The sequence below is a fragment of the Cricetulus griseus genome, chromosome 5, assembly GCF_003668045.3.
Source record: "Cricetulus griseus strain 17A/GY chromosome 5, alternate assembly CriGri-PICRH-1.0, whole genome shotgun sequence".
In the NCBI taxonomy this organism is placed as follows: Eukaryota; Metazoa; Chordata; class Mammalia; order Rodentia; family Cricetidae; genus Cricetulus; species Cricetulus griseus.
In genome coordinates, this window is record NC_048598.1 from 183,282,613 (window position 1) to 183,298,503 (window position 15,891).

At 48.9% G+C, this 15,891-nt stretch overlaps 1 protein-coding gene across 1 annotated transcript; it reads left to right on the forward strand.

The window, feature by feature from the left end:
• Window positions 1–198: 198 nt before the first annotated feature.
• LOC113835832 (retrovirus-related Env polyprotein from Fv-4 locus-like) lies at window positions 199–11,222 on the forward strand. Its single transcript, XM_027416754.2, has 5 exons — window positions 199–211; window positions 2,060–2,083; window positions 4,272–4,370; window positions 4,860–5,093; window positions 8,981–11,222. Exons 1-5 carry the CDS (start codon window positions 199–201, stop codon window positions 9,325–9,327), a joined length of 717 nt encoding a protein of 238 aa, XP_027272555.2. The 3' UTR covers window positions 9,328–11,222.
• Window positions 11,223–15,891: the final 4,669 nt, after the last annotated feature.

Here is a 15,891-nt window from a genome sequence, read left to right on the forward strand (position 1 = left end):
AAGCAAAACAAACAAAAAGGTTCTAAAATTATATATTAGGATCCGTTAGATGATATATTTAGAATGAACACTGTAGTCTGCTTGTTTTTTAGTCTGTCAGGTACCCAGATTGATACTGGTTTTTAGGGGGGGTTGTTTTTGTTTATAATGAAGATCACTGAGAGTGATTACCTCGGTAATTGCAGATTAGCAAGAGGGATGGTGTGGTCAGGTAAAGCCATTGCAGGGTTAAAGAATTCATTTGGGGCCTGAATGAATGGCTCTGCAGGTAAAAGTACTAATTAAGTATCTGAGTTTAGATTGCCCAGAACTCATGAAAAATGCCTCAAATCCTGGGCATTTCTGTAGTTGGAGATTTTTCTCAGTCTCACCTGGTGCTACTGGACCAGTTTCTCTCCTGCCTGTCTATCCCCACAGCAGCTTATGAAATAATCACTCAGAGACTAATATTAAATATAATCGCTTGGCTGAGGGCTCAGGCTTGTTACTGGCTAGCTCTGTCTTATAAATTACCCCTTCCAATATTCTGTATTTTACCAGTGAGGTTCTTGGCTTGTTACCTAACCTCTTGCTTTCCTCGTGGCTACATGGCATCTCCTTGATTCGACTTCATTCTCTCTGTAACTCTGTTTAGATTTCCCACCTGGCTATATTCTACCTGGCCGTTGACCAAAACAACTTTATTCATCAACGAATAAAAGCAACACATATTTGAAGCATACAGAGCATCGCAGATCACGTTTCCGTAATACTGGCATTGCTGTAGTGAGGTGGGATGCCGAGACATGAGAATCCTCCAGAAATTTGTGGGCCAGCTAGTCTGGATTATGAGACACGGGAACAAAATGAGAGCCCTTACCTCAAAAACAAGGTGGAAGTATAGAAAACAATGGTTACATCCCAGATTCAGGCCTGGGTTTTCCTTGGGAATCACTGATGGGAGTCCACACGGCAATAGAGACACTTGCTGAAGATGAGTGGAGTTTGTGCTTGCTGGCTGGTGTTCTCTTCTTCCACTTGTGTTTCCTGTTGGACAGACTGCCCACATTTGGGGTGAGCCTTTCCCCTCAGTTGGTGCCCCACATTCCCATCTTCTTTAGCCATGTCCTCACAGACACATCCAGGCATCTCAACCCTGTCAAATTGACAATAAAACTTAATCATTTGTGAACTTGGCTCCCAACATATCTCTTTATGTCATCCTTAATCTCCAAATAAAGATAATAAGACCATAATTCTTCCTAATGTGATAGAACATCAGACAACCAAAAACCAGTCAATTCCTTCCCCCAGAATAGGTGACAAGATCCTTTGAAGAATACTTAGTCTTCTGACATTTCTGATACCAACTCAACTAACTTTATAGTACATAATCCAGGAATAGGAGTAGAAAGAAATGGATTACCTGTTCAATACATACACACACACTCCTAACCAAATGGCAGTGATCCTTTCTGAAACTGGTACATAGCTGAGGCTAGTATTTATAACTGTCTTCTGCCGGCCACTCTGTATTCCTGTGTGTGTGAGTGACACTTTATCCCTGAACCTAGAGTCAGGGGAAAACACCCTAACTCTGAAACTAGTGCCAACAGAAAACACTTTGCTCCTGAAATCGGAGCCCAACACAAAACCAGCTAATCCCTTAGCAGGAAAAACTGACCAATCCCTGAGTAGGGAAGTAGTAGTAATCTCTAACCTAGGCGGGTGATCTTTCTGGCCCAGGGAAATAGTGAAGCAGTAGTAACCACTAGTCTAGAGGCACATCTCCCCATAGACTTTAAGCCTAGGCTAGTAGTAACGCCTAGCCTAGGTACATACTTTGACATTTTGTGGACCTTAGCCCAGAGAGGCAGCCGATTCCAACCCTGCAGGCTTGGAATTCCCCAAGCATTTTCCTGTGTAAAAACCACTTCCCTCTGGGTCTAAGTTAACTCAAATACTCTCTTTGCTTTTGCATCAGAGCGAGTCTCCTGGTGATTTGGGTTCTGGATTTTGGGTGTAACATTTGGTACATTGGTCGGAAACCCCAAGCCCACCATGACTACCCTCCACTGAGTCATCAGGCACCAACTACTAACAGGTAAACCACTTTCTTTTTTCTTCTTTTGGCTTGGGGAACTTAAGCAGGTATCTCCTGCTACCCATCCACTATAACATCTTGGGAGGACAGGCAAAATTTTGTATTTTGTAAAACCTGTATTATATTTAACCTATGAAGCTCTTTTTATAACACAAGTCAGAAGACTGGGGATACCCTGGGGTCCTTTTTGGGGGGTGGGGGTAGATCCTCGTTGTATTTGACTTTGTACTTGATACAGCTGTTTGTTTTGTTCATATTTTGTGTAAGCTGGCTGAAAGAGCCTCTCTTTTCCAGCTGAGCTTATGTATTTGAGGTATCTGAGCCTCTCTTTTCCAGTTGGTTTGATTTGTGTCTGAGGTTTACAAGATTCAAAATATTTTATTTGACTTATCTGATTTGAGGAGTTTGATTTAGTTTATATGTTTGAGGTAGTCAATAAGTAAAGTTTTCTTTTTCGTGCACTGTGCTGGTACATTGTCTGGTGTAGTGTCTTTTTGTGATTGTCTGTTAAATATGCGGCCGCTTGTTTTATCTGTTACTTCATGGTCAGGTGTAGTGCTAAGATTTAAGACATCCTGGAAGATCACTGGCTGGGAGAATGGGGTAGGCCACAGGGACTCTGCTAGTGGGCCAGGAGGTCTTTCCAAGGAGAACTGGATCCCCTTAGTCCCTCCAAAAAGATTGAGCAGGCCACAACTTCCAACCATCAATCCGGTATCCCATTTCAGAGTTTGCACTCAGCCACCAGTGTTGTCCGTGACTGTGTGTGCGTCCCTGAATTTGCCCTGTTGTTGTGGTTGGAATACCCTGGAATAATGACCAGAAGCCCAGCCACCCTCCCACTCCCCTGAGCCTTTCCCTTGACCATTTTAAGGATTTGAGGGGTCGAGGCCAACAAGATGGATGGGAACACCTAAAGGCAGTCCGGCTCGGAACCTGTGCTAATGGGAATGGTCAGCCTTTCAAACAACTGACCTAAAGAGGGTGAAAGACCCCTGCCCCTTAAGCTCTCTCTCTCTCTCTTGGGCTAGCTAAATTACAGACCAAGAGACCAAGACCACCCAGAACCATTTCTGAGAATAGAAGGTCAGGGCGTTATGACTACTTGTTTGCCACACAGGATATCTGTGGTCAGCCATCTGGACGCAGAGGGAGGAACTGCCGGGTCTGTTGTAACCACTGTGTACCCAAGATAGAGCCAAGTCAGCTTCGTCTGATTACCAGACCTTGAGAACTTGCTAACCTGAAATAACTCTGTGCCTCATTTGAATTGTCCAATAGAGTCCCTGTAACTATGCTTTTCGCTTCTGTACTATGCTTTTTGCTATATAAGGACCCCTCTCCCTTGGTTCGGCGTGCTTGGCCTCACAGAAGCTAAGTCGCCCCAGGTACCCGTGTATCCAATAAAGCCTCTTGCTGTTTGCATCCAAGTTCGTGGTCTCGCTGATTCCTGGGTACGGGTCTCCTTCTGTGAAAGTACCTCTTCTGGGGGGTCTTTCATTTGGGGGCTCGTCCGGGATCGAAACCCCCCGCCCAGGGATCAACCGACCCACGTCTGGGAGGTAAGCGTTGTGCGGATCCGCTGTCTTGTCTGTCTTGTCTTGTCTGTCTGTCTGAATCCGTCTTATGAACTGCGCTTGCGTCTGTAGTACACAGCTGCGTACATCTGTATCTGGCGGCTCCGAGGAAAAACTGAAGAGTTCAGACTCCCGACCGCGGCTCCAGGAGACGTCCTGGTAGCGTCTAGAGCCTCAGTGGGCTCACTTCTTTTTTCTGACTAGGGTAGATGCCTAGGCATCTTCCCAATCTGTTTGGGGAAGCCCCTCAGATTGAGGGATTTGCTATCCTCATCGGGGACGAGGAAGGGAGGCCCCCTTCTTCGGCCCCATCTGAAGTTTTACTTTCGACCTTGTGTCGAAACCGCGCCGCAAAAGCCTGTTCTGTGTTGCTCGGTCTTTGTCTTGTAACCATCATTTGTGTCCTCCTAGGTCTAGAAACTATGGGGCAAACTGTCACCACTCCTTTGTCCCTAACACTCTCGCACTGGAGAGATGTGCAGGATTATGCTCATAACCAGTCTGTTGATGTGCATAAACGCAAATGGATTACTCTTTGTTCCTCAGAATGGCCAACCTTTGACGTGGGCTGGCCGCGAGATGGTACCTTTAACCCCCAAACTATATTTCAGGTGAAAGAGAAGACTATGGATCCTGGACCACAGGGGCATCCCGACCAGGTGGCATACATAGTCACTTGGGAGGCCTTGGTTCAGGACCCTCCCCCCTGGGTACGTCCTTTCTTACACCCCAAGGGCCCCTCCTTCCTTTCCCCCTCTAACCGCTCCAGCCGACCCACTCCCTCGGCCCCTACCCTTCCCAATCCCTCGACACCCACTCCTCCCTACCCTCCTCCCCATTCCAACCTTTACCCTACAGCGGTAAAAGACGCTAAAGCTGAAGAGAAGAAGACGCCTGAGGTGCTTCCCCCGGGAGAAGAACTGTTGGTTGACTTACTGACTGAGGAACCCCCGCCATACCCGGCTTCGCCGCCCCCGCCAGAGGCAGAAGCGGCCCCCGCCGCCTCGGCAGAGACGGCTTCAGCTCCCCCACCTGACCCTTCCCCAATGGCTCACCGACTGAGAGGTCGCAGGGAGCAGCCCGCTCCAGATTCAACCACTCTGCCCCTCCGAACTGGACCGAGTGGCCAACCTCAGTATTGGCCATTCTCAGCATCGACCTCTATAACTGGAAAAATAACAATCCTTCCTTCTCTGCAGACCCTGTGAGGCTGACATCTCTCATAGAATCGGTCCTCACAACTCACCAACCCACCTGGGATGATTGTGAACAGATTTTGCAGGTTATCTTAACCTCGAAGGAGAAACAGCGCGTTCTACTAGAGGCACGAAAGAATGTCCCAGGAGCCAACGGGCAGCCCACCCAGCTGCCCAATGAAATCGATGCGGCTTGCCCTCTTGAAAGACCTGAATGGGATTTTACTACTGAAGCAGGTAGGACCCATCTACGTCTCTATCGCCAGTTGCTGGTAGCGGGTCTCCGGGGGGCAGGACGCCGACCCACCAATTTGGCCCAGGTAAAGCAGGTGATACAGGGGGCGGAGGAATCGCCCGCCACTTTTCTAGAGAGACTAAAAGGAGCATATAGAATGTATACTCCCTATGATCCGGAAGATCCAGGGCAGGCCACCAGCGTTTCTATGTCCTTTATTTGGCAGTCAGCCCCGGACATAAGAAACAAGCTTCAAAGGCTAGAAAATTTACAGGGATATACACTCCAAGATTTGTTGAAGGAAGCAGAATGTATTTTTAATAAGAGAGAGACACAGACAGAAAGAGAAGAACGCTGGAGAAAGGAAACCCAGGAGAGAGAGGAAAGACTGAGAAAAGAAGCTGAGGAAAAAGAGGCTGCAAGAGACCGTAAGCGGAATAGAGAGATGAGCAGGCTATTGGCCACAGTAGTGACAGGTCAGAGACAGAATAGGCAGAGGGATGGTAGAAGGGGGCCCCACCTGGACAGGGATCAATGTGCTTACTGCAAGGAAAAAGGACATTGGGCAAGAGAATGCCCTAAGAAGACCTCCCGGGCCAAGCCTCCACGGCCCAGGACCTCCAACCTCCTAAACCTAGAAGATTAGGGAAGTCAGGGCCAGGAGCCCCCCCCTGAGCCCAGGATAACACTGTGAGTCGGGGGGCATCCGGTCACCTTCCTAGTCGATACAGGGGCACAACATTCCGTTCTGAATCAGTCACCCGGACCCCTGAGTCACCGGACTGCATGGGTACAGGGGGCTACAGGCGGAAAGCAGTACCGTTGGACCACAGATCGGCAGCTCCAGCTCGCGACCGGTAAGGTCATGCACTCTTTCCTCCATGTGCCCGATTGCCCCTACCCTTTACTAGGACGGGATCTATTGACCAAACTAAAAGCTCAAATACACTTTGAGAAATCAAAAGTCAAAGTCACAGGGCCAGAAGGAATTCCCCTTACCATCTTGACAATGTCCATAGAAGATGAATATAGACTCGATGAAAAAGAGACTAACTCGGGCAACCAGGAAACCCTTGACCACTGGCTCGCGGAATTTCCCCAAACCTGGGCTGAGACAGGCGGAATGGGCCTTGCCAGCAACCAGGCCCCAATTATAGTAACCTTAAAAGCTGCCGCCCTTCCTGCATCTGTCAAGCAGTACCCGATGCCTAAAGAGGCCCGCGAAGGAAACATATTAAAAGGTTACTTGAACAAGGGATTCTGACGCCCTGTAAATCTCCTTGGAATACACCCTTGTTGCCCGTTAGGAAGCCAGGAACCAATGACTATAGACCAGTGCAGGATCTGAGAGAAGTCAATAAAAGGATAGAGGACATACACCCTACTGTCCCTAACCCTTACAATTTGCTGAGCGGATTGCCACCTGACTATACCTGGTATACAGTCTTAGATCTTAAAGATGCCTTCTTCTGCCTCCACCTGCATCCCACCAGCCAGCCTATATTTGCCTTTGAATGGCAGGACGCTGACCTTGGAATCTCTGGGCAGCTAACTTGGACTAGGTTACCTCAAGGGTTTAAGAACAGCCCTACCCTTTTTGATGAAGCTTTACATCAGGACCTGGCAGGATTCCAGGTTCGGTACCCTGCTCTAATCCTCTTACAATATGTAGATGACATCCTCCTGGCAGCCAAAACCCAGGGGGAATGTAAGGAGGGCACTCAAGCCCTCCTCCAGACTCTTGGGAGCCTAGGGTACCGAGCATCCGCCAAGAAGTCCCAGATATGTCAGAAGCAGGTGACCTATTTAGGATACAAGATAGAGGACGGACTGCGATGGCTAACGGAAGCCCGTATGTGAGCCATCTTAGACCTTCCCACCCCGCAAAATCCCCACCAACTAAGAGAGTTCTTGGGAACGGCAGGTTTCTGCCGCCTATGGATCCCCGGGTTTGCTGAAATGGCGGCTCCCCTCTACCCCCTCACTCGGCCAGGGATTGCTTTTAAATGGGAAGAGCCCCAAAAGAAAGCCTTCACCAACATCAAAAAGGCTCTCCTTGAATCACCAGCCCTGTGACTACCGGACTTGGCTAAGCCATTTGAGTTCTTTGTAGATGAGAAAGAGGGCTATGCCAAGGGAGTCCTCACCCAAAAACTGGGGCCTTGGAGAAGGCCCACTGCATACCTCTCCAAGAAATTGGATCCTGTGGCATCGGGATGGCCACCCTGCCTCCAAATGATTGCCGCCATAGCCTTGTTAGTAAAAGACTCTCACAAACTAACCTTGGGGCAGCCTTTGACCATACATGCCCCTCATGCGGTTGAGGCAGTCATCAGACAGCCTCCAGACAGATGGCTCACTAATGCCCGAATGACTCATTACCAGACTATGCTGTTGGACAAAGACCGGGTCCACTTCGGCCCTTTGGTGACTCTGAACCCAGCCACCTTGCCCCCCCTCCCTGGGGAGCCCGAGGCTCATGATTGTTTGCAGGTACTGGCTGAGGCCCATGGGACAAGACCCGACCTAACTGACCAGCCTCTACCCAGCCCGGACCACATCTGGTTCATGGATGGAAGCAGCTTTTTGCATCAAGGAGAACGGAGGGCTGGTGCAGCGGTCACCTCAGAGGATCAGGTCGTCTGGGCCCAGGCACTCCCTCCCGGAACCTCCGCGCAGAGGGCGGAGCTCATTGCACTCACGCAAGCTCTAAAGTTGGCAGAAGGTAAGAGGCTCACCGTGTACACAGACAGTCGTTATGCCTTCGCCACTGCCCACATACATGGAGAAATTTACAGACGGAGGGGGTAGCTTACCTCAGAAGGGAAGGACATTAAGAATAAGGAGGAAATCCTCGCTCTCCTAAGAGCTCTTCATCTGCCCTCCACCTTAAGTATCATACATTGCCCCGGACATCAAAAAGGGGATTCTCTTGAAGCGAGGGGCAATCGAAGGGCAGATTTGGCCGCCCAAGAGGCGGCCCTGGCCACAGAAACCACTAACCTCCTGGCTCTAGAGCCCACCAACGACCGTCCCTCCTCCTCATGGGACTAAGAACAAAGAGACATCCAGACCCTAGAGAAATTGGGAGCCACCAAGGAATCAAACGGGGATTGGACTTATGAAGGAAAGACTATCATCCCCTAACGGGTAACCAAGTACCTAGTGACATTTTTACATAAGATGACACATCTGAGCTCCAAGAAGATGCGAGAACTCCTCGAGCGAGAAGAGGAATTCAATTTCCTTTTGGGGAAGAATAACATTCTAAAACAGGTAACTGAACAATGTGATGCGTGCGCCCGAGTCAACGCATCCAGACTGAAGCTTCCTCCCGGGAACCGGGTCAGAGGCTACCGGCCCGGAACACATTGGGAGATAGATTTCACTGAGATTAAACCAGGTAAATATGGATACAAGTATCTATTAGTTTTTATAGACACCTTTTCAGGATGGGTTGAAGCCTTCCCTACTAAACATGAAACAGCCAAGATCGTTACTAAGAAATTGCTTGAAGAAATCTTTCCCCGTTATGGGATGCCTCAGGTACTGGGAACAGACAATGGGCCCGCCTTCGTCTCCCAGGTAAGTCAGTCAGTGGCCACCTTGTTGGGGATTGATTGGAAATTACATTGTGCTTATAGACCCCAAAGTTCAGGACAGGTAGAAAGGATGAATAGAACAATTAAGGAGACTTTAACAAAATTGTCGCTTGCAACTGGCACTAGAGACTGGGTCCTCCTACTCCCCCTAGCACTCTACCGCGCTCGCAATACCCCTGGGCCACATGGGCTCACACCTTTTGAGATCCTGCATGGAGTATCTACCCCTATCATTAACTTCCTTGATCAAGATTTCTCAGATTTTGCTAACTCCCCTTCTCTCCAAGCTCATTTACAGGCCCTCCAACTTGTACAACGGGAGGTCTGGAAACCCCTTGCTCAAGCTTATAAAGACCAGAGGGACCATCCTACCATTCCCCATTCCTACCAGATCGGGGACACCGTCTGGGTCCGGCGTCACCAGTCCAAGAACCTCGAACCCCGCTGGAAGGGACCCTACATCGTTTTGCTTACCACCCCCACCGCACTCAAAGTAGACAGCATTGCAGCTTGGATACATGCTTCTCATGTAAAGCCAGCCCGACCCACCGATTCAGCCACTGCATCGGAATGGACTGCGCACTGCACTCAAAATCCTTTAAAGATAAGACTCTCTCGTACACCCTCCTATTGATTGTTTGTCTGTTTATCCCCCATGTAGCAACCAGCCCCTATACCATTCATGCGTTAACCTGGCAGGTACTTTCCCAGTCAGGGGAGGTCATTTATGAGACCACCAAAAACCATGCCCTCGGTGTATGGTGGCCTACATTGACACCCGATTTCTGTGACTTGGTCGCTGGTCTAGACACCTGGGACATCTCACACTGTTACCCTAAGGCTTGTAGCAACGAAAACGATTTGCCACGATTTCGCAGGTCACTCCAAAGTTCGAGAGACACCACTCCTGGATGTAGCAGTCAACAGGCCAAAGACCAACTGTCGGGTAGTGACTTTTATGTCTGTCCCAGAGACGGACGGGCCTGGAAGAAGACTCAGACTTGTGGGGGTTATGAACAGTTTTTCTGTGCCACTTGGGGATGTGAAACAACAGGGGATGCTTACTGGAAGCCTTCATCCTCATGGGACAAGATTCAAGTAACCAGAGGATGGCAAAAGGGCTCCACCGGCACCACCTCTATGCCTCTCCTTATTTCCTTTACGGATGAGGGTAAGAAAGCAACAGAATGGCAGAACGGATATGCTTGGGGCCTTCGCTGGTACCTGTCGGGACCAGACCGGGGGGCCATCTTTAAAATTAGACTCAAAGTAAAAACTATCACCAAAACCATGGGCCCAAACCCAGTTCTGGCAGACCAGAAACCCCCCACCAAGCCTCATGGGTCTCGGCCCCATAGGCCTCTATCCCATCTCCCACCCTCATCAACACCCTCATCCAATACTGCCACCCTTACTCTTACGACTCCAGTTCACACCCCCACCTCCCCATATCCAGGGACAAGGGACAGATTACTTGAACTAATACAAGGGGCTTACTTGGCCCTCAATTCCTCAGACCCCAACAAGACTCAGGAATGCTGGCTATGCCTAGTTTCCCGGCCCCCATATTATGAAGGCGTAGCAGTACTGGGCAACTACTCTAACCAGACCTCAGCGCCTACCAGTTGTGGAGCTGCCATGCAGCACAAGCTCACAATGTCTGAGGTCTCAGGAAAGGGGCTATGCATAGGCAGGGTTCCTCCCTCACATCAAGAGTTATGTAACCAAACAGAGCCATTATCTCAAGACAGCCGATACCTTGTTGCCCCTTATGGAACTTATTGGGCTTGCAGTACTGGTTTGACACCCTGCGTCTCTACCACTGTCCTCAATGCCACCATTGACTTTTGTATATTGACAGAACTTTGGCCCAAAGTCACATACCACCAACCTGAGTATGTTTACAGCGTACTAGAGAAATCAACCCGACATCAGAGGGAGCCAATGTCCTTAACCGTGGCCCTATTATTAGGAGGAATAACAATGGGGGGTATAGCAGCTGGAAGAGGGACCAGTACGGTTGCCTTACAGGAAACTAGTTATTTCAAACTTCTACAACAAGCCATGCATACAGATATCCAGGCCCTAGAAGAGTCAGTCAGCGCACTCGAGAAATCCTTAACATCACTCTCTGAGGTAGTCCTGCAGAACAGACGAGAGTTAGATTTATTATTTCTACAGGAACGGGGACTATGTGCTGCCCTCAAGGAAGAATGCTGCTTTTATGCAGACCACACAGGAATAGTTAGGGACAGCATGGCCAAACTTAGAGAAAGACTTAAGCAGAGGCAACAACTATTTGAGTCTCAACAGGGATGGTTCGAAGGATGGTTCGCTAAGTCCCCCTGGTTCATTACCCTTATATCCATTCTCATGGGACCTCTGATTATTCTATTTTTAATCCTTATATTTGGTACCTGCATTCTAAATAAGATGACTCAATTCATCAGAGAACGACTATCTGTCATACAGGCCTTAGTCTTAACTCAACAATACCACCAGCTAAAGCAAATAGATCCAGAATATCCAGAGACCTCTGAATGAAAGATTCCATTCAGTTACAAGAGAAATGGGGGAATGAAAGACCACTGCCCCTTAAGCTCTCTCTCTCTCTCTCTTGGGCTAGCTAAATTACAGACCAAGACCACCCAGAACCGTTTCTGAGAATAGAAGGTCAGGGCGTTATGACTACTTGTTTGCCACACAGGATATCTGTGGTCAGCCATCTGGACGCGGAGGGAGGAACTACCGGGTCTGTTGTAACCACTGTGTACCCAAGATAGAGCCAAGTCAGCTTCGTCTGATTACCAGACCTTGAGAACTTGCTAACCTGAAATAACTCTGTGCCTCATTTGAATTGTCCAATAGAGTCCCTGTAACTATGCTTTTCGCTTCTGTACTATGCTTTTTGCTATATAAGGACCCCTCTCCCTTGGCTCGGTGCGCTTGGCCTCACAGAAGCTAAGTCGTCCCGGGTACCCGTGTATCCAATAAAGCCTCTTGCTGTTTGCATCCAAGTTCGTGGTCTCGCTGATTCCTGGGTACGGGTCTCCTTCTGTGAAAGTACCTCTTCTGGGGTCTTTCAAGGGCACTTTTTTTTTTTAAGATTTATTTATTAGGCCAGGTGATAATGACACATGCCTTTAGACCCAGCACTTGGGAGGCAGAGGCAGGCAGATCTCTGAGTTCAAGGCTAGCCTGGTCTCCAGAGCAAGTTCCAAAACAGGTTCCAAAGCTACACAGAGAAACGCTGTATCCAAAAAAAAAAAGAATTTATTTATTATGTATACACTGTTCTCCTTGTGTATATGCCTGCAGGCCAGAAGAGGGCACCAGATCTCATTACAGATGGTTGTGAACCACCATGTGGTTGCTGGGAATTGAACTCAAGAACTCTGAAAGAGCTCTTAACCTCTGAGCCAGCTCTCCAGACCCCAGGAGAGGGCACTTTTATTTTTGTTTTGTTGTTGTTGGTTTGTTTTTTGTTGTTGTTGTTGTTTTTTGTTTTGTTGTTTTTGTTTTGGGGGGAGTTGAGACAGGGTTTCTCTGTGGCTTATGGAAGCTATCTTGGAACTAGCTCTTGTAAACCAGGCTGGTCTCGAACTCACAGAGATCCACCTGCCTCTACCTCCCGAGTGCTGGGATTAAAGGCGTGCGCCACCAACGCCCTGTTGAGAGGGCACTTTTAACCTATCATTAGTAGGGCTAAAGATGACATCTATGGACCAGGTTCCCTACTTTAGCATCTAGGAGAACCTGATCATGGACACACACACATACCCATCTTGGTTGAAAACCCTACTTACCACCATCTGGTCTTCAAAAGTATTTGTCTTGGGGAACACCAAGGACATCCCCAAAGATCCTGACACGCCCCCCCATTCTCCAAGGGGTACCAGAGGAAGAACATCTGTCCCCACGCATACCTTCCCTCTGCTCCATGGATGCCCCTGGGGAGGCTGAACCCATCCCAAGTCTCTCTCACAATGACCAGGGAAGATTGAATGAATGCTTCCAGGAAGCTTCTGCCTGTGAGGCAGATGCCACTGCCCTTCCCTTTCATGTGATAGGCCTGCTGGATGGTCAAGGCAATGAGGAAAAACCAGAATCCCCCTTTTTCTGAGAGCCCGGGGGGTCTTATTAACCTATTGGACTCTGTTATATTTACTCTCCAGCCTGCCTGGGGCAACTGCTCCTTCAGATCCGCTCCACTACCAAAGAAAAGGAGCTTATTGTTGAGGCCCAGAAAGTGGTTCCAGGCGACAGCCACTGATCCATGTGGACTTCCCCTTGACCCGACCCCAATGGAATTTCAGTTATCCAGAAGGTCGGGAGCGCCTCAAGGTCTAAAGAGGGGTTTCCAGGCGGCTGCTCAGCACCCAACTAATATGGCTAAAATGTATGATGTCTGACAGGAAGCTGGTGAATCACCATCAGCCTCTCTTGAGAGATTAGTGGATGTCTTTAGGGCATACTCCCCCAAGGACCCTGAGGCAGCCAGGCAGCTCCCGATACTGGGACGAAGCTCCAGAAGATAGATGGCTTAGCTGGCAAGTCGAGCTCATGAAGGTAGCAAACAAGGTATACAGTAATAGGGAGACTTCCGGGAAAGACAAGTTATAGTGAGGATTGAGGGAAGTGAGAGACAGGAGAGAGCTTGGACAGTAGATAGGGAAAAGGATCGGAGAGCTAGAGTGGCTGCAGATGAAAGGCAAGCTCACAATATGGTCCAGGTGCTACTGGCTGTGGAGCCAGAGGAGAAGCAAAAACGACTCCACCACCGGGCCTGGGAAGGAGGTAGCTCCCCGCCCCTCCCAAGAGAACAAGATGCAGTTTTAAAAACATCAGGGCACCTAATGTGGCCAGGAAATGTCCCAGAAAAAGAGACCACAAAGAGTCCCCTCATGTACTGGTGACTGAAGCAGAGGAAGACAGTGACTGAAGGGGATGGGGTCAGGACCCTCTCCCCAAACCTAAGTTAACCCTGCATTGGGAGGGGGAGCCTGTCCAGTTTATGGTTGATACAGGTGCTCAGCATTCAGTTCTGACTACCCCTCTGAGTCTAATCTCAAAGTGAAAGACTTGGGTACAGGGGCTATTGGCATGGGCCACTACTCATTCATGGGCTGCCTGAAGGTGAGTGAACTTAGGGAGTGGCCAGGTATCCACTCCCTCCTGGTCATCCTGACTGTCCATACACCCCTTTTGGGGGAAGAGATTCACTTACAAAGGTGGAAGCTCGGATATCGTTCCACAGTGACTTGGTAACTGTAACTGACTCAGGAGTAAGACCTATACAGCTTTTAACTATATGGCTAGAAGATGAATACAGACTGTCAGAGACACCCACACAACCCCGAGAATTAGGTCTGAGGTTCACTGACTTTTCAGAGGCTTTTGTGGAGACAGGGGCTGGGATTCGCTAAGCACTAGCCCTTTATCTTAGCAGGGTTTAAACTGGGAGCCACCCAGTGCAGGTTCACCAATACCCCATGTCAACAGCTCCTGCAGGCAAAGCTCCACATGTGCATTGCTTGGTTAGTGTCGGGGACCAAAATAGCTCCATTATGGAATGTCTTAAGGTCCAGATCTGTGTGAGTTCGAGGCCAGCCTGGTCTCCAGAGCAAGTGCCAGGATAGGCTCCCCAAGAGATAGGACCCAATGAGATACTGGCTCAGCCTGCACCACCCCTCCTCCCCCCCCACTAACGCACTAGGTTGTCCCCAGTTCATTAACAGTATACGTCTTGTGACAGAAGGATTAGCCAAAGTTAGGGAGAGATTGGATAAGAGACAATGGGAACGTGAGCAAGCTCAAGACTGGTCAACAGTCTTAATCTCCACACTATTAGGGTCCTTAGTATTCTTACTATTCTCAGTTTCTTTACTGGCTTTCATCAGGAAAAGGAGTGGTACAGTGCAGTTGACGGGGCTACAGTCTCAGTGTATTCCCGACACAGTGAGAGAAACACCCCCTGGATTTGGGACCAGAGCCAGTGAAAGAGGCACTTTATCCCTAAATCTAGAGCCAGGGGAAAATACCCTAATTCTGAAACTAGTGCCAAAAGAAAGCTCTTTGCCCCTTGAATCGGAACCTGTAAAAGAAATTTGCCCAGGCCCTAAAACTGGAGCCTAAAAGCCAAAAAGAACTATAGAAAGAAACACGGTTTGGCCCTGAAATCAGAGCCATCTCTACCCCTGACACAAAACCAACTAATCCCTGAGCAGGAAAAACTGGCCAATCCCTGAGTAGTCTGGAGGCACGACTTGAAGCTAGGGAAATAGTAACCCCTAGCCTAGATACATGTAGGGATGTATCATTACAATGATGGCGCCTGCAGGCACTGAATGTAAACAAGATTATTGCGCAGGCGCTGGGTAATTTTCCATTCCTTGATCTCTGCCTATTCCGTGGCGTCATATGGCCTTATGAGCTGAAGCCAATCATAGGGTGACAAGTCCCAGGCGGCGGCTGCCAGCCTTTATTAGGGGACGGGATTCTTGGCTCGGGGTCTCCGCTCTGGTAAGCTTATGCTCTCCTTTCAAGACGCATTAAAGCTTTACTGCAGAAGGATCCGAATGTCCTGTGTGGTTCTTGCTGGCGAGGCGATAGCGCGGGACATCTGGTGCCGGAACCCGGGAACTTGTTAACATAGCCGGCACTGCAGAGACCCCTCTAACGGGGCGGATTCAGAACTGCAGGGTGGTAAGTTCGGAGAGGTATGCTTTATTCTGACACCTTCTTTTTTGACTTCGTTTTTAATTTGTCACCACTATGGGATGGAAAAGCCTTAATTCTAGTCTTTATTCTTTTGTTCACATTGGTCTTATATTGTGCTCACCGTGGCTGGTGTTCCAGTTCGAGACCAAGCTTACCCCAGGTAGCCTCCAGCATAATGGGCTCTTCAAAACAGAGAGACCTAATTAAAAACTGTCTAGAGATTGAGGCTTGCCGTCCCATGGTAGCAGAGAGTCAAAAAACGCTTAAAGAGGTACAGGATAATATATCAGAAACCGAACGAGATGAGAGATTAGGAGCTCAAAAAAGGAAGGACATGTCTAAGGAAAAAGGCCCTCCCCAGGATACAAAAAAAGGGGGAGAGAAAATAGGGAATAACCGGTCACACCCCGGTAAATTTAAGAGAAATAAAGACTCAAAACCTAGCCTCTGCCCTACAATGAAACTAGAGGCCTTGGAG